Here is a 23,489-nt window from a genome sequence, read left to right as displayed (position 1 = left end):
TTTCTCATCAAAGTGTAGAAGTGAAAGGGGTTTTCACTCACAGTTGCCATTAGCTGTTATATTAGAAAATATTGGGAATTCTTGTGGATAGACATCTGAGGGACAATGGAGCCATATTCACTGTTAAGTGAAGATGTGCCCCTAAAAATTCAGCTCAAGAGTGCTGCAAACTCTTGCTTTACTCTTAAAACAACTCTTGATATATTCTAAAGGTCACAAATTAAAATTAAAGCCTTGTTTTTGACATCCTTTTGAGAAGGGGGAGGAAGAATTGAAGGCTCAAAATGCCCTTGGAACTGCACTTTAGCAGAATTTGAGGCAATCATTAGCTCTCCCAGCTCCAGGCCCAGCAGAGCTACAAACACACCAGCTTCCCTGCCAGGGAGTTACATCACGACCACAGGAGTTAAATAAAACCTTTTCCATTCTGTAATTTAATAAAAGCTTAATAGAGAAGATTTCGTATTAACAGGGTGGTTTCCTCCCCGTAGCTGTGAAGAACATGGAAAAATTGACCTGTGCCCAGTTTAGTCTTGACTTGCCTGTTCCAGACTCTTCTGAAGAGATTGTTTCACAGGCACTAATCTGTGACCCTTCAAATGAGTTCATTTTGACTCTTTGTATAGATAGAGAGCACAAATTGTCCCTTCTTGTTTCTCAGAACTTATCACTGAATGGAGCCTGAACTGTGTTCAGTCTCTGAAGACAACAGGATGTGTTTCAGTAGGACTGGTTCAAAGAAAACAAATCACAAAAACATCAACCTGTGGTGTTTCCCTAAGAAAAGAAATTACAAACCTTTGAACCAGCTTTAATTTTAAAGCCTGCCTGGAAAGTGCTCTGATCTTGTGGCCGTAGTATCTCACAGATGAAAATCACTGAAATAGAAGGGCAAGATTGGGAAGGATCTGCAAAACTCCCAGGAAATGTCTGCAGTGAGATGTGATGCTTTTGTACATTTTCTCTGCATTGATCACTGCTACCTTGGGGATTTTATTGTTATTGACTGGACTTTGAGACCTGTGCCTTTATGGGTCTCAGGTTCTGTGTCAAACCCACCTTCTGATGATCCTCTGCCTGTGCCTTGTCCAAGACACCCAAGTATCTGCACACTCTGTATCTTACTGTCACGCACTTGAATAAAGGGAATTAAGAGCTGACTCACAAAATGCACCTTGGGAAAGAACATAAAAAATAGCGTGGGGTGGGGGAAAATCAAATCCTCTTTGTAGCAAACCTGTCTTTCCTGGAAATCCTCTGGTTTACGGGTAGCTTTTTGTCTTGCAGCAAGTTCCACAGCCTGTCTGAGTTCTCTTGCACAGAGAGGACACAGATAGTTCCAAGGTGACCTGGGCAGCTTTGCCTGTGCTTGCACCTCTCCTGCCTTTGCTTAGCCTGAAATGCTTTGTCTCTGAGCATTATTGCACAGTTTCTGATTAAAGGACTATGGCAATAACTGATTTTTGTCAGAATTTAATATCTAGCAACCCCCACAGTGAAGGGAATTTTGCCTTCTCTGATGATGCACTTTCCATAAATCACGTGCCCTTTTCATAAACCCATGGTTAGTCAGCCCAGGAGGGTAAGAGCCACACCACAACTCGGTATTCCTCAGCTCCCAGACACTTTTTATTCCGTCCTATTAACGCGCAAATACTGAGGGAAGACGGAACTATTTTGGCACCTGTGCACTGCAGGATGAATATCACAGAGCCCCCCGCGCTCGTACGGGTGAGCTCTGGCCGTAGGAAGCCGAATTAAACAAAAATAAATAAGTAAACAAATAAATAAATAGAGAGGCGAGGGGGAGCAGCAGCTTTCCGAGACCGTTCGCACGGACGCCGGGCAGTTTGGGGAGGGAGCGGTGTCGCTGCCTGCGGGGACCGCGGGGCTGGAGCCGGGCATCCCCCGGCAGCTCAAAATCAAACCTCGCTTTTATCAGCAGCAAAAGAGAGGCGTAGTAGAACACACGTATCATAAGTTATTTACTTTAGGTCTCCAAATATTTCCTGGTTTTTGACCTAAAATATAGTTTGGGGGGCCGGAGCATCCCCCGGGAGCTCGGGGAACCACAGAAGCGCGTCCCCGGGAATTCAGCAGGGACTGGGACCGCACATCCCCCGCAAGTCCGGCGGGTCGGGAGCCGCGCATCCCTCGGGAGTTCGGAGGATTGAGGCCGCGCATCCCCCCGGAGTTCAGCGGGGACCGGGATCGCGCATCCCCGCAGCCCGGCGGGTCGGGAGCGGGCGGAGGCGCGGCGGGCGCTGGCTCGGTTCCCTCCTGCCTCGCCTGAACCCTTTGATGACCCGCCTGCCCCGCGGGCTCCGCGGGCCGGGCCGGGGCAGCCGCCCCACCCCACCCCACCCAGGGCTGCCATTGGCCCCGATGAAAGTCCAGCACCTCCGGCTGCTATAAATGTCCCTATAGCGGGCGGCGCTGGCACCGCGCTGTCACCATGGGCGGCTGCGGCATCACCCTCCTCCTCCTCCGCCGCCTCCCCGCCCGCACCTGCGGCAGCGCAGCCCCCGCGTCCTCCCTGAGCGCCCTGCGGCCCGCGGAGACCCTGCCCGGGCCCCCCAGCTGGCCCCTCATGGGCAGCCTGCCCGACGTGCTCTGGAAAGGGGGGCTCAAGAGGCAACACGAGACGCTGGTGAGGCGGCAGAGCCCTGGGGATGGGATGGGGATAGGGACGGGAACGGGGTCGGGGATGGGAATGGGGATGGGGAGAGGGATAAGGATGGGAACGGGGATAAGGATGGGGACAGGAATGGGAACAGGAACGGGGACGGGGATGGGGATGTTAGGGATGATGGGGATGATGAGGATGATGGGGATGAAGGTGCTGAGGCGAAGCGTCTCACCGCCGGGGTCTCCCCTGCGCCCCCAGGCCGAGTACCACCGGAGGTTCGGGAAGATTTTCCGCATGAAGCTGGGGGCTTTCGACTCGGTGCACATCGCCGCGCCCTGCCTCCTGGAAGCCCTGTACCGCCGGGAGAGCGCCTGTCCCCAGCGCCTCGAGATCAAGCCCTGGAAAGCCTATCGCGACTATCGCGACGAGGGCTACGGGCTGCTCATCCTGTAAGTGCCACCCGCAGCATCCCGGGGAGGTGCCGGGAGGGCCGGTTGGTCCCTGCGGTGCGGGGGAGCCCATGCGGGATAGGACGGGTCCCAGGTGCCCGGGGGATGCTCCAGCCCACCCTCCGCTCCCCGGGCCGCTCCCGGGGCTCATCCCCCTCCCCAGCGAGCGCAAGGCGGTGTCGGTGCGATGAAGCATCAGCGGTGTCGTGGTGCACATGCGGCGGGTTTGGGGTTTTCTTCTTCTTTCCTTCTTCTTTAAGTCTCTCGCTTCCCAACCTCGCTGTCTTTGTTTCAATCTAGGGAAGGAAAGGACTGGCAGAGGGTAAGAAGTGCCTTTCAAAAGAAATTAATGAAGCCCAGGGAAGTTGTGAAGCTGGATACGACCATCAGTGAGGTACTGGGCTTTGAGAAATCCTTCCTTTATCCACTGCAAACCTGGGGGATAAATCCAGTTTATCTGGATAGCTGCTGATTTGCTCTACAGTGATAAAACCACGAGTTCATGCTCAGATCGTTCAGGGGATAACAAGTACAAACTCATTGCCAGGGTCTGACCAAAAGTGAGACCACAGAGAAACCTGTAGTTGAGACTATCTGTCTGCACAGAACAATGAGATCATTCCACAGTGACACAGACTCCTGCAAGCAGTTTTTACCTACTTCTCTTGCATTCAGTAGTTTTTGCCTTTACTCCTTCATTCTTATGTCTCCACCCCCATCAGTGAACACCTCCCTCCCTAACCTCTGTGTGTTCCTCACCTAGTTTGAGGAGCATCTGTGATAAACAGCTTAATTCTCTTCATTGTGAAACTCCAGTGTTGCCCCAGAGTGAAGTGTTTCATCCCTGTGGAGGAAAGCTCAGCTTATGGAGGTACAAGCAATGATAGCACAAGAGTCTGTAAAATCCAAACATACATTCACACAGGGGGAAGTTGAATCTTGTTCAAAGAACAGGAAACAGAAGGATTCCTCTCTTAGGCAAGATTGCTATCTATTTAAAAGACAGTTGAAATGCTGAATTGCACAGGATTTCTATTAGCTGATGTCATTTTATCCCTTATTTTCTTTCTCTTCTTTCCACTGTTCAGGTCCTGGAGGATTTCATGCGTAGAATAGATGAAATATGTAACCACAATGGGCAGATGGAAGATGTATATTCAGAATTCAACAAATGGTCCTTCGAAAGTAAGTCATTTTTTGTCTGAGTATGTGCACCTGCCATGGCATTTCAGTTCCAGTGTGATCAGGGATGAATGTATTGGCTGATTATTTCCAAACTGTTGGCTACAATATCCTGGAAACTAAGTTGCAGAACATCCAGGGAACTATCACAGGCAAAATTCATCAGCAGCTACACAGATTCCTCTGTTTAGTTACCTGTATGACTTACTAAAAATATTCAAACATTGTAATGGTTTATAAATCCAAAACCTGAAGGAATCATGGTGCATTTATCTAGACTGGGATCAGATAGCACATGACTTTTTTTTGTCCATCTGATATTTGTTAATTACCAGCAGCACAAGATCAATGAAATGATCCCATAACAGTGAAGAAGTGCTCATTGCAGACAAAGCTTGGAAAATCCCATTTAAGATGTTTACATCGGGATTCAGAAGCACTGGAATAAGTTACCAAGTCAGGAGCCTCCATCTTTAGAAAGCTTTATATGGAATCTGCCAGGAATGACCTAGGGTAGAAGAAACAGCCTCAGTGGTTCCCAAAAGGAGGGATGTTGGCTGTGGTGTGTTACTGAACAAGCTCTGCCAGACCCATCTGCTCTTGGCTGGCTCAGCTCAGCAGCCTGTGGACTGAGGCCCTGAAAGTGGGGGTTTTTTTCCATGTCAGTGGTGAAGGCTGATTTTGGAAAAGGACAAATAGGAAGTGAGAGCTTTAAAAAAAGAAGAAAAGGCAAGTGGAAAGGGGTGGAAACTGGTAGAGTGTGGGACACTGTCAGTGTTTGCAAGTGGTTTCTGGCTGTGGGAAGGGCTAGGAAATGCTGGAGGAGATGGCCTAGGAAGTGCTGGAGGAGATGGCCTCTTCAGGCCCAGTTTTCCTGCCACTCAGTTCTCTTCAGTAGCATTGCCAAATATCTTATTTACCAAATAATACCAGCCCTGCTTGGCATAAGGCTCTGCTGCTCATGAGGGGATCAGTGGTGCTGCTGTAAGGGCCCCTTAGCTGGATACTCTACTTGAGTCTGAGAGAAAGAGGCAGAAGGTGTTTAGAAAGTGCTGCTCTCAGAGGTTGTATCATGGAACATTTTCCAGAAGGATAATCCAAGCCATTCCTTGACAAATGACAACCAACACACACACTTTTGCTTACATCATTTAATTACAATACTGCTTAACAACAGGTATCTGTCTGGTGCTGTATGGAAAGAGGTTTGGCCTCCTGCAGCAGGATGTGGAAGAAGAAAGTTTGAACTTCATCAAGGCAGTAAAAACGGTATGGAAGAGTCTTTCCTGGGGCTGTAGTGATTTTCTACCCCTCCTGCTAATGAGAGGCAGCAGTTTAAATGAGTCACCCGAAAAACAGCACCTCGAGCTTTTGTGCTACCTGTGCAATGGCAGCTTTGCACATCCAAAGTGGCACTTACAGTGCAAAGCTAATCCTGAACATCTGAACTGTCTCATTTATGTGATGCCTAAACCTGACAGGGAAAACTGCTCTATGGACATCAGGGTAATCCTGGAAATGGAGTTGGCAGGGTGGTTGGATAACTCTGCTCTACCTCTGAGACACCTGTTGTGCAACGCTGCTCTTTGCTGGGTGGGACTGCTGGGGTTATGTGGGATTATGCAAAAATGCTGGATTTGGAGGTTACTCATTCCTGCAGGCAAACCTGCTGTGCATTTTGCTGCAACTTGGACTCTGGTGATACAAACCTGCCTAATTTTAGTCATCCAAAAGACAGGCATCTAGCCCAGCCTAATTTTTTAGCTCCATCTGTTGTCAAGGGGGAGAGAGGCACTGCCAAAAATTAGCTTGTCCCATTCTAAGCAGGTGCCTAAAGTAGGGAAGATGCACTGCCCACTGGAGAAGCCTGATGTCCTCCTCCTGGCTGTCCCTAATTTTTAGCTGGATAAGTAGGTTGAGACTCATCCTTTCTCTCCAGGATGGAAAATCTGCCAGAATCTTGCCTTCCTGAAAACTGCCTCCTACTTTACAGCCTCATTTTGTTCAGAGATTGCAAATAAGTATAGATTAAAGACAGATTTCCCAAACTCTTTCTCCACCACAGATGATGGCCACTTTTGGGATGATGATGGTGACCCCTGTGGAACTTCACAAGGGGCTGAACACAAAAGTCTGGCAAGCTCATACTAAAGCATGGGATGATATATTTAAAACAGGTTATTGTTTTAAACATAATTTCTCTTCTTTTCCTTTATCTCCGTTTCCTACTTGGTGGAATTAACTCTCTTCATCCTTGCTATTGTTCTATGCTGCCATTAATCACTTCAACGTGGATTGGAACAGCTTTGCTACACTAAACACAGACTAATTCCAACATGGGAGCAGGTTTTTTACGAGTAACACTCAGGTCTGGTTGTGGGACAATACCTAATTCCCAGGGAAGCCCCAGGATTTTGGGAGCCAGCAGTTAATTCCACTTTAATCTGTCATAAAATAGCCAGAAAGTGTATAATCTCTTTAAAGGCAAGTATATGAGTGAGAAAAGGGACTTCCCTCAAAGGGACCTCAAAGGGAGTTGTTTTCCCAATAAACAAGAATTTTACACACAACAAAACCTGTCGGCTAAAAAAAAAAATAAAGAAATTACAGGTTTTTCTGAACAATCTGGAATATGGTTGTAAATCTTAGAAGTAATTTAAATTGTAAGGTACAGTTTGGCTTTTTGACAATGTTTTTTTTGACTATATAAGATGCATTGGCCTTCAAGGTTTAAAAAATTACTCTAACTCCAGATATGAAGTCAAGTTTGTATTTTTAATATTTTGCTAAACACTGACAAGTGTTACTAAAAATTGAGAAAGATTTTGGCACTTGGATGGTTGTATTTGAGTACTTGATACTTCAATACTTTTGGTCAAGCCAGCCCCATGTGCACTTCTTTTATTGCTTCTTAATTTATGGGGTTTAGGAAAGACACTTTAGAACAGTTTTGTTCAGAAAAAACAAAGTTTAACACCTTCACTTGACAGGAATAACTCCTTACTAGGAACTGTAGGGTGTTGGGCAAAATTTACTTCTCTGTATTTAAAAAAAAAAATCCCCAGCATGTGGAAATTTGGCATCTCTTTGTGCCTTCCCCTTGTAAATCAAAGGTTTACATTTCCCCCCAGGGAGTCTGAGTACTAAGTCTCTTTGATTTTTTTAACACCTTGATCCCCTTTGAAAACCCGAGGCAATAAATTTCACACACTTGTATTTCTGTTTGCTAAATATTTCGCTCAATGTCTCACTGATTTCCTTTCCTAATTTAAGAAAGCAGAATTCCTAAGAGTTTGCAGGAATTTCTTCTGTTCAAAAGTGATTTTTGCGACTGGGTTTTTTGTCTGAAGACTGAAAATACGATACTTTATTCAGTATAAATATACTCACTATTTATTCACTGCTTGCAAAAAGAGCCCAGCTTGGCACCTCCTTTCAAGATCCTGCATGTCAGACATGGCTTTGTTTTTATTTTTACAGTATTTTTACTGATTTTCCATTAATTACCTCCCTCTCCTCCCTCCTCAGCCAAACACTCCATTGACTGTCGGCTGGAAAAACACTCTGCAAACCCTCAGGAGGATTTTCTGTGTGACATCTACTCTGGAGGACAACTTTCCAAGAAGGAGCTGTACGCTGCCATCGCAGAGCTCCAGATTGCTGGGGTGGAGACGGTAAACCTGGCTTTGCAAGAGCTTCAAATCCTTCCACTCCCTGCTTGCCTTCGTAACCCAACCATCCTGACACCTGGAAGGGAGCTAATCCTGCTTTGCTGGCCCAAGTGTAAATGAATATTTATCTGAAATCATAGATTTGTTCTTCTGCTCATCATTCCTAGAGAACAATTGGGATGGCTCATAATCACTTAAGCTTTCAAAATACCATAAATCAGTGACCAGCCATAAATATTGCTTTGAACTTTTGGCAGCTTCTTCCTTCTGCCACCACAAATGGAGGTCTTACATTTCTTCTTGGTTTCTTTCAGACAGCCAATAGTTTACTGTGGGCTCTGTATAACATTTCACGCAATCCACATGTCCAGCAGAAGCTTTTCCAGGAAATAAAGAGTGTTTTGGCTGCTAATGAGACTCCAAGTGCTGAGAACTTGAAGAATATGCCTTACCTGAAAGCATGTCTGAAAGAGTCCATGAGGTAAAATTCCTAAATAAGAGCAAAACGATCACAAAGTTTTTTACCAGCTTGTGTGTACTAGAGGGGTAAGAATTTTCTTGTACATATAATTTTGTTCATCTGGTTGTTTAAGGTGAACTATGAGAGATACAGGAAGAAAAAATGCTGGAAATTTAACCCATGGTGTTTTTTTCACTGTAGATTAACCCCATCAGTGCCATTTACCACTCGCACCATCGACACGGAAATGGTTCTGGGAAATTATGTGCTGCCCAAAGGGGTAAGGCAATGAATTTAACTTACTAGGGTGTTGTGCCATTTATTAACTGTCTTATAAACCACAGAAGTTAGTCACAATTCAGTTTTAAATTGACTTTGCCAAAGGATGAGGTCCAGCATAAGGAATGAGGAATTCACACCAAAGATTCCCATAAACTAAACCCCAAACTTGCCTGCACTGCTGATGGATTCAGGCAGAAATATTGGTCAGAAAACATTTTGTTGTTCTGCTTCAAATATATTTTTTTTTTATTTTCTCATGATTTTTTTCAGGGGAAACCATGACTTTTTCTGTGTTCAGATTAATCCTCAGGGAACTGCATGGCATCTTCTGAGGAAACTGCCTCGCCTTTACTGTTGCATTGTTTTTTTCCATCAGCGAGCTGATGGCAGCTCTGGGCCAATTTGTAACGAGACTCTCTTTGTTTCTAGACTGTTCTGATGCTAAACAGCCATGCCCTGGGTTGCAATGAGGAGTACTTCAGGGACTGGACTCAGTTTAGACCAGAGCGCTGGTTCCAGAAGAACCTGATCCGTCCGTTCTCCCACGTTCCCTTTGGGATGGGGAAGAGGATGTGCATCGGGCGCCGTGTGGCAGAGCTGCAGCTCCACTTGGCCCTTTGCTGGGTAAACACTCCAAAAAAAAGGGCATTTTGAGCACAGTGGGCATTCAACTTCTAACAAAGCACACTGATGGAAATGTTTGTTTTTCAGCTCGTCCACAAATACCAAGTTGTGGCCACTGACCAGAGGCCGGTGGAGACTCTGCACTCGGGAATCCTCATTCCCAGCCGGGAGCTGCCCATCGCATTCCTCAGGAGATGAGGTGAGTGAACGGGGCTCTTGGAGCACAGCACACCTGGCTTTGAGCATCGTACAGAATTTCCAGAGAGCTGGGAGTGCAAGAAAACAGGTGTTTGTCTAATCTTCATCCTCCCAGAGTGAGATGGATGAAATACCATTAGTTTTCATTACTTTTAACAGAAAATATTCTGTGTACTAAGAAGACAAATTTCATACAACTTGCAGCTCTGAAGTCAGTTTTATAATCCAAGAACAAGTCTTCTTCTCATAATGCAGATCAGAAAGGACAAAATCAAAATGTATACGCTGTTGGAGAAAACAATAGCCATTATTTTGTTATAATATAACTTCTCCACTGCATTTCTACAAGAAATTTCCTGAAAAACAGCCTTTGATTTTTGAGCATCAATTTACAGATTAAATAGCCTTAGTGAAGGAACAGTGCTCTGCAGAGTTTAGATAACAAAACTTGATTTTAGGTATAAGGACAAAGAAAAATCTATTTGTAAATAGTTATGCAATGTTGCAACTTATTATACATTTTTGTTCAATAAAATTGAATGTAAGATTTTCTCTGCTCATATGAGCTTACACAAATGAGCTGATAAAATAGCTTATTTGTCTAACAATCTAAATTGAAAAACCAAGCTTTGACCTAGAATTAAATCCTCAAATTAGAAATCAAGTGACATTTAAGTACTGTGGAAGATATTTTTGTTCTGGCCAACACCACAGGAAGAAAATCACTCAGTATAATCTGAGTATCAACTCCTTTAACTGAAGGTTTCGCAGTGCTGTTTACTTTGAAATAATTCATCACAGTATAGATTTTTTTCTCTTCAGTAGAGCTTGCAGCAAAATGGATGACAACCCTGCTGCTGCCTCCTCTTAAAAAACAGGCATCAACTGGAGAAGTCAAAGCTGTGGAGGCTCCACCAGCCAGTGAAGAATTGCAACACCCGTCCCTTGAACAACTGCAGAGTCAGAAATAGCACCAAGAAAAGCTCCCAGACTGTTTTATTGGGAAAATGTGGTTAGTTAGTTCATCCAGTGTTAAAAGGAAAGAAAAACATCATGTGCATTCACATACCTGTGGAAATACAGTGATTTAGTGCAGCTGAGGGACTGCCCAGGACAACGAGCTGTGCAGTGTTCTGGACAGTTCTTGTCAGTGCACAGGGAAATTATTGCAGCCTCAGGCTCTTCCACAGAGCAGCCTGGAAAGAGCTGCCTCCCAGTTTGGGTTCAGTCCTGACTGCACTGGCCCTGTCAGCTCAGAGTGGAAGAGCTTGGGAAGGCAGTTTAAGGGAGAAGAAACTGGCTTAGTCCTTATCAATCACCAACACCACGGATTAAGCTGAGACATGAGATGGCAGTCAGGAATTAAGCTAAAATGAGGGCTTGAAAATCAGGATAATTAAAAAAGGATATTTCCCTGGTGTTATATAAGAATATAAGGACAAATGTACATAACACAATTTATTCCTCATGCCTGCAGCACAGTAATTTGATTTATACACAGTGCTGTGCCTGGTACAATCTCTGCTCTTGCCCAGGGAGCTTCATGCCTCTGATTCCTGCACAAACCATTTTATCCCACCTTTATTGTCAAACCTTAATGGCCTTTTATTGCATGAAAAGGCCTCATTCAAAAATGGAACCACTGGAATCCTATGGGTTCTGCCACTTAAATGCTGATTATCCTAACAGGATAGTGACTTCATTAGATGAGTACTATAAAATGTATCTTTCAAAGAACAATTTCCCAGGAAATGAGGATCCTAAATATTTCAGATAGGTTTTTTTCTTGTGGAGACTGCAGTATCTGTATCTAAAGGTTAAAATTGTCACTGCCTTGCATGTAATATTATATGTTAGTTGTTATGGTCACTAGTTTTTCCAATGATGCAGTTTGAAGTCCAGCTTTGTATATACATAACCATGAATGGTTGTTTTTATTTTTTTACTTTCTGAAATGATCCAAGTTCTTAGTATTTGTTTGTCTGACCCCTATGTTTTGTTTGTTTTCCTCTGTTGTTATACTCAGACATGGAAATGTAGCCCTATTAAGAGGTATAAGGCAATTTGTGTATTATCTGAATATTTCTAGTCAATTTGGTAACAGTCAATTTTGTAATAAAATAAAGGTTTCTATTGTTTTTCTATAATTAGTCTTCCATAGCTTATTATAAAGTTGTTGTGGCTTTACAAAAACCTTGCCTTCCACGGCAATTTCTTGCAAAAAAGCTGCCGTGGTACTTTCATCCCTCTGCTTGACATCCTCAATGGGCTTGAGCTGGAAATTCTACCAAGTTCTACTTTAATTCCGCAGTGAAAATCTCCTGCTTTATGATACCCAGAGCTGCTGGGTTGTGTGGATTGTGACAGTCAGCTGGGACACAGTCTGGAAAGCCCAGGTCCTGGTGGGAGGGTCTGGTGGGCACTGCCTGGCACCACCCAGCCCCAGTGGGGTGGGTCCTGGGTTAAATATGAGCAGTTAAGCCCTGCAGGGCAGAGCCTTGGTGCCAAACCCCTTTTGTGCCTTTAATTCTGCTATTCCTTCAATCCAGGCCAACCCCCATATTCAGGAATGAGTTAAGCCCAAGCTTTCAGCCCCTTTTCCTCTGTATAATCCTGTGAGACCCCAATGAATGATCTATCAGGAGTTTCTGTATCTGAGTACATTTCTCCCTGGTGTGCACAGAACTGAGGTCTCCAGGGACGGCATTGTTACATTTCTCTGTCACTATGACAAGATAAAATCCATAAAAAGTTTCGAGGAAGGATGAAAATAGTTTGAACCTCTGCAAAATCAAAAGAAATATATATATTAAGAAATGCCATCCAGCAGCACTGTGACTGACAGGCTGATGGTCACATAAAGGAAAATTTGACAGTCAAAACCTGCTCTGTCTTTACCAAGGGAAAGCAGCCTCAGGTTGAGTGACTGGTGGTGTAAGAAAAATCCTACAGCACTGTGAGGATGGTGCTTTTCCAAAAATTATGTTGCCATGTGCCCCTTAGAGTGACTGGAGTTTGTGCTGCTGACACTGATCTGGGAGTTGGGAGCACTGGGTCCCTGAGCCTGGGAAAGGTGGGCTGGGAGAACAATCCCCTGGGAGCTTTGGCAGCTCCTGTGAAGCTGTGTGGGGGGATCTACCCAAGCTGCTGTGACAATAACCCACACCAAGTCTCCTCTTATAACAGCATAAACTAATATTACTCCATTAGAGCCAGCGGAGTTGTGCCAATATGAAACAAGTTTGTTCAATTCCAGGCACTTCACATTGCTCACAAATGTCCTGATGATTTAACTCCTAAAGACAAGCAGAGGGAAGAGGTGTTATCTCGTTGAACTGACCTTGACAGCCCAGTTATCAGCTGTTTCGAAATCCTTTATTGCTCCTGTGTAGTAAATCCCAGGTTCATACTTACTGGACTGCTCATTATTCCTGCTACTTAAATTTAGGGGACTCAAAGATCTGTACAGGTGTTGCTGTGAGGAAGGTTTTGACTAATTCTGTACTAGCTGTGGTACCAATGAGTGCTGCCTGCTGGATTTCTGAAAGTACAATAACCACTGACCTGGAAAATTGTGTTTCCGGAAGCTTTGTAGATTTTCAAGTTCCCGAAGTTTGCAAAGAACTTCATTAATCTGCTACCTCAAAGTAAATGTCCAAAGCAATTTACCTAGGAAATAGGTAATTATCAAACTACACAGATAATGAATGACCAAGCCAGACTCCCACATCAAGAAACCCACATGGCTTCCTTTCCCCTCATTCTTCAGCTGTAGAAACCCAGTGTGATGCCTCTGAGATTAATAAATGTCTATGAAACCCTTCACCTGTGGTCAGCTGGATAAATTCAGTGCAGTTCTTTGCTGCTTTGAAATGAGTTGCTCATTCATAATTTTCATTTCAGCACTGCTTCCCTGTTATCATTTCCTATGGTTACTCCTCAGAGGAAGGGAGTTGGATCATAAAATAATTGGAATTAATTGGCCTCCACATTAACTTTCTCAGCAAGGAAGTGAAGGAGGTTTACCCATCCAGAAGGAAGTTAATTTGGGCATGTTGGTGGGAATGCTATAGACAAAGCTGAAGCCAACTAATCCATGTTTTCTATGGATAAAGAATGCAAGTTTTCTGGACTGACAACCTGGCATTTTTGATCTGTGTTTTATTCATTATAATCTGGCTGTTCCATGGCTCTGAGTCAGTCTCTGTGTACACCTTTCACTGCTCTGATTACCTGACAGATAATGTGTCCTGGTTTGTCTCCTTCCATGCTGAGAAGGACCTTTGTGCTCAACAACTAGAGATAGAATTCTCATCTGTGTCAGTGCCGACTTTGATTAATGGGGCAAAATTACCCAAAACCTGAAAAATGAATTCTGCCAACTGTTCACAGCTAAAGTTCATTTCAGGACAAATTTTTGGAGAACAACTCAACACATTCTTAATTTTAAATACATGAACCATCATTCTGATCTTAGTGGGACTGCAGGAGTATGCGTGGGGTTTTTTAATGCATTCTCACTTTTTGTAAAAGGAGAAAGTTTAACAATTTCCAGCAGCTTGTGGCACACATATTCAAAACTCGTGGAAGAGTTGTACTTTTAGAAGAAAAGCTGCCTTTTTACTTCAGATAATTCAGACAAAGAGCCCATTGAGATTGAAGCTACAAGCAGCTCATTAATCTCTTACCCTGGCTTCATGTATTCTTCTGATAACTTGTGGATTGATATACTGAGGTGTGGGTTGCTGCATTCAAATTTTTTAAATGTAACCTTCCAGGCAAGGCTTGGAGAAAAGTATGAATATCATATTACGAAACTGAGCATTATTCTTATTGCTCAGTTTTATTCTTGGGCATTTTTGAGTGTCAGTTTTCAAGTGAGTGAAAAACAGAGTTGCTGAATTGTTTTGGCCTGGAAGGAGGACATGTCCTGACTGTCCAGGCTGCCATCCCTCCTCTCTTTCTACTGTAGCTCAGGGTTGCAACCCCACCGCTTTCAATCCCTTTCATATTCTGAGGTACAAGCCAGCAATCCATCTGCTGGAACTGAGAAATGTAAAGTCACATGAAACTGATGTCAGCCACTATGAAACCAGTGCAATTCTTTGGGCAGGGATGTGTAAGTGGTGAGGATGGAGGCCACACTTGGGAGTTGGTTCAATGTTACAGTGCGCTTTTCCCAAAACATCCATGCTCTTTATGTGAATATTTCTGCATTACTGCTCACTTCTTTCTTGTCTGTTCACCCTGAACTGTGTTAGTGCCTCATACAATTCCTATCTGGACTTTATCTTCTATATTCCTATCCTCTTCTTTACCAGCAGAGGAAGAACTACATTTATGTTCAGCTCTTGTCCATGGTTTTTGTCTCAGCTGCGTGATCACTAACCTGTGGCTTTGGAACAACTTAACAAGTTAAACTTCAGCTACAGGATTTGGATCCAGAAGGAGTTTTAGACAACTTTATATTGTAGGGTTTAGATGGAGCAATCCTCCTCCTGACAGGGAAAGCAACAACGAGACCTCTTTCTAAACCAAAGTATTTTTCTCCAAGGGACAATGTCAAAACAAGTGGGGAATGGAATGTATTTATAATCGGGGTAAATTTTGCTGTGCTTTCTTGGGCACGTCCCTCTCAACAAGTTTGAACTCTTTGCCTCTAATTGTTCCATGTGTTGAGTGAACTGCAGCCTCCACACATCAGGGGAGAAGGGAAGGAAGCAGAGTCAGCTGCTGACAGGGAGAACAGGGCAATAAAGGGGAACCAGGAGTACCTGAGTTACCCCTTGGTCTCCCCAAATTGGTCCCCAGCTGCATGTTTGTGATACTTTGCCCTCCACTATCAAATTAGGTGCCCTGAAACCTGATAGTGAATCAAGCAAGTCACATCTGATTCATTCTGCTGCTGAACTGTGTTTCACAGGAAAACAGGAGACAGGAGAGAAGCAGGGGAATGGTGCAGGTCTGGTTTGCCTTGGACTAAAGGGTTCCCTCACTGTGGGATGGATTTCTAGAAGCACAGAGTGGCTCAAGGTGAAGAAAGGAAAAATGTTCCCTAAATTTAATGGAAATAATGGAAGGAAGTCTTCGAGAAACCTCAGGCAGTGTGAGTTGCACTTATCTTGGCTTCCAAGTTCCTACAAAAAAAGCCCTTACTGTTATCTCAGTTCTACCGACGGGAATCACAGATAGTTTTGCAGATGAGGTCAATGCCTGAATCAGGCTCTGTCCCACTTCTTTCCAGGGCAAAGGTCCCCACATATCTGATCAGGAGTCAGCCAAGAGTCAACTCAACCCATGGGCAAAGGCCACCCTAGAACTGGGATCTGCTTTGGTGGCTTTGCAGGACATTCAACCACAGGCTGCAAACACCAAACACACTCCTCACATTGAGGTTGATGGGATTAAACTGTCTGTCCTGCCATAAAGCACAGGAGAAGACCTGAGCTGGGATCCAAATTTCAGTCATTTTAAATGGGAGCAGGAGTAGAATAAGGGAGATTTTGGGAGTAAGATTCTGTGTAGGATGACAAGATAGTTGGACTCACACACACCTTCTGCTCTGTTCAGGAGGTGCCAAGTTTTGGTACTCTGGAACAATGCTGTCTTCTCTCTGGCTGTGTTTGAAAGTCAGAGCAATAGGAAAGAAAAGCTTTCAATTCATATTTCTCCTTGTGATACCAACACTCAGTATCTCATTTCAACACAAGTGAAAAGCTTCAAAGCACTTCACTCCACTAAAATAAAATTAACAACAGCAAAGAGAAGAAAATAGGAGATATCAGGAGATGTTTTACATGAAATCGCTGAACACAATGATATAAATTTCTCAAGTAACTGAACACCCTGAACACTCTTATTGGGATCTTCCACTGGAGCTTCAAGGAAAGACTGGACGTGGCACTCAGTGCTCTGGGCTGGGTGACAAGGTGGGGATTGGTCACAGGTTGGACTCGATGGTCTTGGGGGTCTTTTCCAACCTTCTGTGGTTCAAGACGTATAATGGGAAGTTGGCTCCATAAGATATCAGGTTTTTAGTTTTCCTAATGAAGTTTAACATTTCAAAGTTCACATCTAAGTGCTTGCTCTCTAAAAGGCTGATAAGAAGTGCAGACTTCACATTTGCAGTGAAGTGAAATATCACTTTATCAGCTTTATGAAATCCAGAAGTGCTGCAGCTCTGTGGAGGTATCTGCTCATCCTACCTGTTCTATTAAGTACCTGTTAATGTGCAGATTGAAAAGGATTTTTCAGGGAAAGAAAGTGCCGTAGAGTTACAAGAATGAAGTAGGCCCATAATTGTAAGGATATTTCATTTGCTGAGCCCTCTTTATATATGATGCTTTGATTTAGACACCGAAGGCAGAAGCTGCTTTAACTGGTTGAATCCTTCTGAAATGGAAAGGACTTGTCCCTCAGAGTTGTTCACACGAATTCCAAAGAATAGGGGAGTTGTGAATTTTTTTAGGTGTGGTTTGCTTACCTGCAATAAAAGCCCTGTGAGATTGCACCCCAAAGAACTTTGTGGGTTCACAGACTAATTATGGGCTGTTGTCCTTCACAGGTATCCTGCTTTCTGTCCTGAGACTTTGAACCAGACAAAAACCTTTCTTGCAGGGTCGGTTTTGGTAGGATCAGAGCTGCTCTGACTCACCTCTTGGCTACAAAATCACTGGAGTCAACAGCAGGAAGGTGGCATGAACATGTATTTGGGGGGTGACACCTTGGAGCTGGAAAGGGCAAGACCACCTTTCTGACTGCATCAGCTCCAAATTACTCAAAGGAACAGGTAACTGCACCTGGAGTTGCACACATTGACCTGGAGAGGGATTCCCAAGGTCAATCTTAGGAGAAACACAGGTGTTGAACCACATTATTTGAGATGCAGACCCTGAGGTTCTTAAATATTTAGGTGACATTAAGCCATCTAAAGCCAGCAGGATTTATTTTTTTTTCCTGAATGCCAAAATTTTGCTTTGGATGTGTGAACCTCTCAGAAACTTTCCTTCTGTTTTGAGCAGCTCAGAAAAGAACTCCTTGCACGAGTTTTCTTTATTACTGAACAGTGGTAAAACAAGGCACACTCAGAGGGAAGTCTGGCAACTAAGGTTTGGGAAGGTGCTGGAGGACATTTTCCAGAAAGGAAGGTACCTTCAAATACACTTGATTCATAACTCTTGCAAAGTTTTTCTTGCCCAAAGGCAAAATTGAAAGGAAAACTAGATCAGCTCGTTGCTTGAGGAATCAAAGAGTTAGTTGTGAGCCAACAGATATTCACTGCAGGGAGAGGGAAGTTTTATTTATGTTGTGGATACAAATGACTGGAATAAATATTTAAAAATAGCATATTCTATTGCCTGCAGGTGGAGTTGTTCAGGGAGGGATATGGCTGATGCCAAATATTTGATCTGTGCTTTGATCCAACAGCAGGGCTCTGGCAGGTGCCCTTAGAAACACAGAGAACACATTTTTTTGTATATTCAACAGCCCCTCGGGAAGCTGCTGCTTCCTCTGAGCCCCTCTTGGGCTGTCATTGGCACCCAATGTGCTTCACTGGAAAACAGATTTTTGAGGACATGGAGGGTACTGTGCTATGTATAGAAGTCAATGGCATCCAGGGTAAAACAGCTGAAGGAGCAACTGGAATTTCTGGGGGAAATCAGAGCTCCTGGGCAAATAGAGAGGTGTGAATTCTGTGTAATGGAAATAACGTGTTCGCAGGGGAAGTTAAAGCAGAGGGTGTTCAGACAGGTCACACAGTAACCACTACCAGCCTGTCTCAACAGAGAGATCAGGTACAAAGTGATGGGGATTAAGGAAGGAAAGGGATGTTGTGTTTGGCTGCCCCAGCTGGTGCCTGAGCGCTCGTGCTGGGGCACAGCCGGCTCTGCATTCCCTGGCTCCCATCACCTGGCACGGCACAACCAGGGCAGGATGCCCTGGGAAGGGAGAGGGGTGGTGGAGCTGCATAGGAGGTTAAATTGCCAAGAAACATGCTCTTATATTCGTAACAAAATGCACCATTCAAAGCACGAGCATCTGCTGTCGCCTCAACAGACTGATGGGATGCTCAGAGTTTTACAACAAAGTGTCAGTGCCATCCTGTGAAGCCACATGTCCAATGCTGGCCATGCTCAAACCCCTTCACTTGGTCTCCTTCTCTCTGGAGGGATGTTGTGCTGTATGATGGGTGTTAAAGCTGACAGCTTCCTGTCTTCACACCCTGCCCAGGGCTGAGGCCTGTTACTGCAGCTGAAGGAGAATGAGAACTGTGTTTCCTATTTTTTTTGACTTGAAATTAAATCCGGAAATCTAAAATTCTTCTGTATATGAAAACTTGACAGAAGTGAAGATTTTTTTTTTAATGAAATCAAGTTAGAGAGAGAGGAAACACTTGAGATGAATGCAAACCTTACAGAAAGGAATCTTTTAGAAAACTTGGAATTGTTTTTAAGAATTACTGTGTCTGTTAAAGAACTTGCTCCAGGACAAGGATTTTTCTTTCAGTCAAGCCCTGAACGGTAGATTTCAACATTATTATGTCAACAACTCTTCATTTTCAATTTGAAAGGGCATTTCATGAAAACTGCCTTAATCTCATGGCATGTTTCAATTTTCAGAAAGTAGCTCCATCCAAACACCTTAAGGCACAGCATCATCAGGCCCAAGTGATAAACATCAAACTGTGTAAAAACCTTGGGCAATGTTGGCCTGAGCAGAAAATACCCAAGAATGTCTTGAGCCTGCCTTTAAAACACATCTTTTCCCCCCAGACTTAAATCTCCGTGAGCCTTATAGTACCTTGACTCCTTGATTCCTGACTGTAGCACCAGTGACAGCCCTCTGAAGGTTTGATGCTGATTAAATTATTGAGATGTGTGTGTAAAGACCAGGCACATCTACACCTCCACAGATGTATTCTTGGGATCCCTCTACACCAGAATTGACTGGAGAGACAACCTGCCCCATGAAATTTTCCTCTATTCATTCATACAGTCAAGGAGACCCTGGGGAAGCACAGCCCGTGATCAGATGCAGAAGAGTTTATTAACCATGCTTGGCAGATGTGCAAGTCACCACACAAACACTGTTTGAGTCAAAGGGAAAAACAATTCCTTGACCTGAGCAAGGATATTCGTATCAAAAACTTTACACTGGACTTCTGTCAAAGGTTGCATCTATTTTTGGTGTGCGCATAACACTCCACACTCCACATTTTTGAATCATGATATGGCTTTTCTAACCAACAGAAACATGCAGATGTTGCTCCTTTTCCTACATCTCTTGTCTTGGTATGTGCACACAGAGTCAACTGATTTACCCTCAGTTGCTAATCCAGAGTTAGAGTTTTGCTTACCAGGCATGAGGACCACACTGTAATCAGACAGTGGCATTCCTGGGGGAAATCTGCCCTCTGAACTATTTCCAACAGCCTGTGCAAGACTTTATAATATTCTTAGCTTGTGTAGAAATCATAAATACAATATTAGTAGTGACTTAAAGCAGGCAGATGTTTTAAAAGCCCAGGTAACAGTGTTTGACTCAAAGTTAATTCTGCAACTATCTAAAGCAGGCAGACTCCAAGTCCTTTGCTTCTCCTCAGAGTGTTGTCCCCTCATTTCGTGCTGCACCCTTCTAGCTTGATCCTCATCAATTCTCACCCTCAGTGCTTTTCTCAGCCTGTCAGAGGCCTTTCCCTTCCCTCCTGGACATCCCCACATGTATCACCTCCTCACCTTCTACTGTTCCCCAGGCTGTTTTGTCAGCCTGTCCCAAATCTTCCTTGAGACAAGCTGAGCAAACCAGGCAGGGTGATGAAGAAAACAAGTTCTGCCACGACTACACCACCAAACTGAGGCCAGAAGGCTTGTTTTAGCAGTTATTGCCCCAGCAAGCCCAGTGGAGAGTGACTGTAAGACAGAAGGAACCTGTTGCCACTGATGAGTGACATCCAGTAGCTGAGAGAAAACACAAAGATGTGCCATGTGCCAGCTTCTTTCTTCTCCTTCAAGGACAGGAAAAATGTACAGAATGTGTCTAGACAAGGTGATGATTCATATTCTTTGCAATGTGTTCCAAGCGTTGAGGGGAGGCAGGGTACAGCCACCATGGCTCCTTTCTTCATGAGCCTCTCTGCTTCTTGTTGTTGTCATTTCTTCTTGCTTTGGAAGGGCATGGAGAAAATTAGTGCTTTATATTCATTTTTACTATAGTTAATAAAATACATTAAAGCATCCTTGAACTTCATTTCAGCTCATAAGTCTGAAAAGTAGAAAAAAACTTAGACATCTGTTAATTTTGAAATACCACTAAAGGAGATGTTGTGAATAAAGTAGATCATGCTCAACTGCTTTCTTTAACACAACATTTACTCTATAGCTTCCGAGGAACTTGCAAGTTCAGGGATCAGTGCCTCCAGGGCTCCCAGAATTAGTGTAGTATGTGGGGTTTTTACTAAAAATAGTTAAAGTTTCATCAGGATTGGACTTTTGTGTGTCTATTTTTGGCATCCTTCAGTAGACAAATGCACTGGCTGAACTCGCTCTCCCAACCTCTTGATGGTGTTTTGCTATTAATAGAAGAAAAGGGTTTAATGAGTAACTGGTCTCACGGTGTGGGATAATACATTCCCACTTTGCAATCTGCTCCTGTGACCTTTACAACCAGAGACACACTTAAAAAACAATACAGGGATCTGCCAGGATACCCGAGCAGGAGGGAGCAGGTGCCTGTGGGAGCACAGCCTGGCATGGATCCTGGGGGGAAAACATCCCTGGCCAGTGACCCAGAAGCCACATCCTGAGCCCTCGGAACTATATTGATACCAGCAACCCCCAGGCTCTGCTGGGAGGAAAGGCTGAGGGAATTGGGATTGTTCAGCATGGAGAAGAAAAGGCTTTGGGGTGATCTGATTGGACCTGAAGAGAGTGACAAGAAAGATGAAGAGAGACAATTTCCAATGGGCCTGGAGTGACAGGACAAAGGGGAATGGCTTCACACTAACAGAGAGGAGGGTTAGATGGGATATTAGGAAGAAATTGTTCCCTGTGAGGGTGGGGAGACCCTGGCACAGGTTGCCCAGAGAAGCTGTGGCTGCCCCATCCCTGGGAGTGTCCAAGGCCAGGTTGGACGGGGTTTGGAGCAACCTGGTCTAGTGGAAGGTGTCCCTGCCCATGGCAGGGGTTGAATGGGACTGGATGATCTTCCAACTCAAACCATTCTGTGATGAACTGTGGCCAAACCAGCCCCAGGTTCCTGCCTCAACCCTCCAGTGGATGTAGGAGATGGGCAGCACGGGGTTGTCAGGGGACATTCCCAGGAATGCAGGGACAAGTGGGATCCAGGCTCACAAATCTCAGCTGCACATTTTCTCCAGATTCCCAAATACCGGTGTGTGAGGAGCTGCTTTGAGTCTGAAAAGCAGGGAAGATGCATAGTCCAAGAAGAAATAAAAGACCCAGATCATTTTAAGGTGTCTTGTTACGCAAAGATGACGTGGGTCACATGGGTAAACCAAAGATGCCACCGTGGGTTATGGTGCAGCAGGTCGGACTCAGTGTCAGGGTGTGGGTAACTGGCACTTTGCAGCCAGCTGACCTCGACAAAAAGCAGGAAAAACTTTAGGAAAACCAGGCCAGGAGAGCTGATTTATTTCTGAGTAATATATGACACTCTCATGAGTAATGGTATTTTTACTTGAAAGGTTAAGTGGGAAACAGAAACCGAGTGTTTGTGGCTCTGTTCCAAGAATAATATTTGAACTAATCCAGCAACTTTGATCATCCAACTACACATCATGTTTATTTGTGAAATATGTCAACATTTTCCTAGGCCCATGCGGATTTCCCCTCCTTTTGATCTCTCAGTACCCTCAGTTTTCCTGTAAGGTTAGAGGGATTAATCCATATTTATGATCACATAAAAAATAAAGTATTCTGTGTTTTTACATTTTCTAAACTGGACAAGATCGAGACAAATAATAAAAGCATACCGAATAACTGGTGGCTCTTTCCTGCTCTTACAAATTAAACATTCCTTCTCATGGGCATCCTCAGAGCAAGATTTCCACCAGTTTGTATGTTCAGTGTACACAGATACCATTCCTCGGGTGAAGGGAAAAAGGTTCTTAGAGCCAGAAGAGTGGGAGCACAAGGTTTGGGGTGGTTGTGTCCCAGGACTAGGCTGGAGCCAGGATGAGTTGGCTGACAACGTAACACATACAGGTAGATTGTGACTTTCCTTTTCCTTGCCTGAGCAGCAAAGGTTCTTTAAATTTAATTAGATTTAAAGCTCCATTAGTTCTATACTTCTTGTGTCAACACACAATGTCCCAGAAGCACAACAATATTCCCTGGTTTGGCACTAGAAGGAATATGTCTGGCTGTGCTGGAAATGACCATTTCCATTTCCTAGACAGACATCACTAAAGCTCCATTAGCCTTTACTTCAAGGGTCTGGCTCTAGAAAAGAAGCAATCATTAATTTTAGGTGTTAACTGCCTGGTTTTTAGCCAGTACTACCAACAGGGATACTTGTGAACATCTTGTCCAGTGAGACTTGAGTCAAGACCATCTTCTTTGCACAGAGTATACTGAAAATATCATCTTAACTGACAGCAAAGACATGAAAGTCTTTATAGCCACTGTCTTACCTTTGCCATGACAATGTTTTGAGAACTGTTATAAAAATTATCTCCCAAACCTATTTCTTCCCGAATTCTCTACAATTGCATTCAGAATTTTCTGCTAGAATTGGTTGAATTTCTCTTTTACCATCCCTCTCTCTCTCACCCAAGGCTGAAGCACCCTAAATCCCACACTCTAAACCTTCATTTGCAGTTATTTTTCCCCCACCCATCCCATCTACATGTTGCACAAAGTCTTTCAAGTCCAGGTTTGTTGGAGCCAACAAAAGCATCGGGTAAGTCACTGGTGTCAAAAAGTCTAGTTGAAGGGGTTTTTTTTAATATTCTTGGGCAACCTGTTAGGAAAAAG

The 23,489-nt window shown here is 44.1% G+C and overlaps 1 protein-coding gene across 1 annotated transcript; it reads left to right on the top strand.

The window, feature by feature from the left end:
• Positions 1 to 2,874: 2,874 nt before the first annotated feature.
• Positions 2,875 to 11,640, top strand: LOC113948646 (1,25-dihydroxyvitamin D(3) 24-hydroxylase, mitochondrial). The gene is made up of 11 exons (XM_027646396.1): positions 2,875 to 3,078; positions 3,379 to 3,472; positions 4,167 to 4,263; positions 5,438 to 5,529; positions 6,326 to 6,437; positions 7,789 to 7,934; positions 8,246 to 8,412; positions 8,593 to 8,671; positions 9,103 to 9,297; positions 9,385 to 9,496; positions 10,323 to 11,640. The coding sequence occupies exons 1-10, from the start codon at positions 2,924 to 2,926 to the stop codon at positions 9,493 to 9,495; spliced, it is 1,248 nt and encodes a 415-aa protein (XP_027502197.1). The 5' UTR covers positions 2,875 to 2,923; the 3' UTR covers position 9,496; positions 10,323 to 11,640.
• Positions 11,641 to 23,489: the final 11,849 nt, after the last annotated feature.

Source organism: Corapipo altera, unplaced genomic scaffold (assembly GCF_003945725.1).
Source record: "Corapipo altera isolate COAL_440 unplaced genomic scaffold, ASM394572v1 64, whole genome shotgun sequence".
NCBI classification, from domain to species: domain Eukaryota; kingdom Metazoa; phylum Chordata; class Aves; order Passeriformes; family Pipridae; genus Corapipo; species Corapipo altera.
This window is presented reverse-complemented; position numbering and strand designations above follow the sequence as displayed.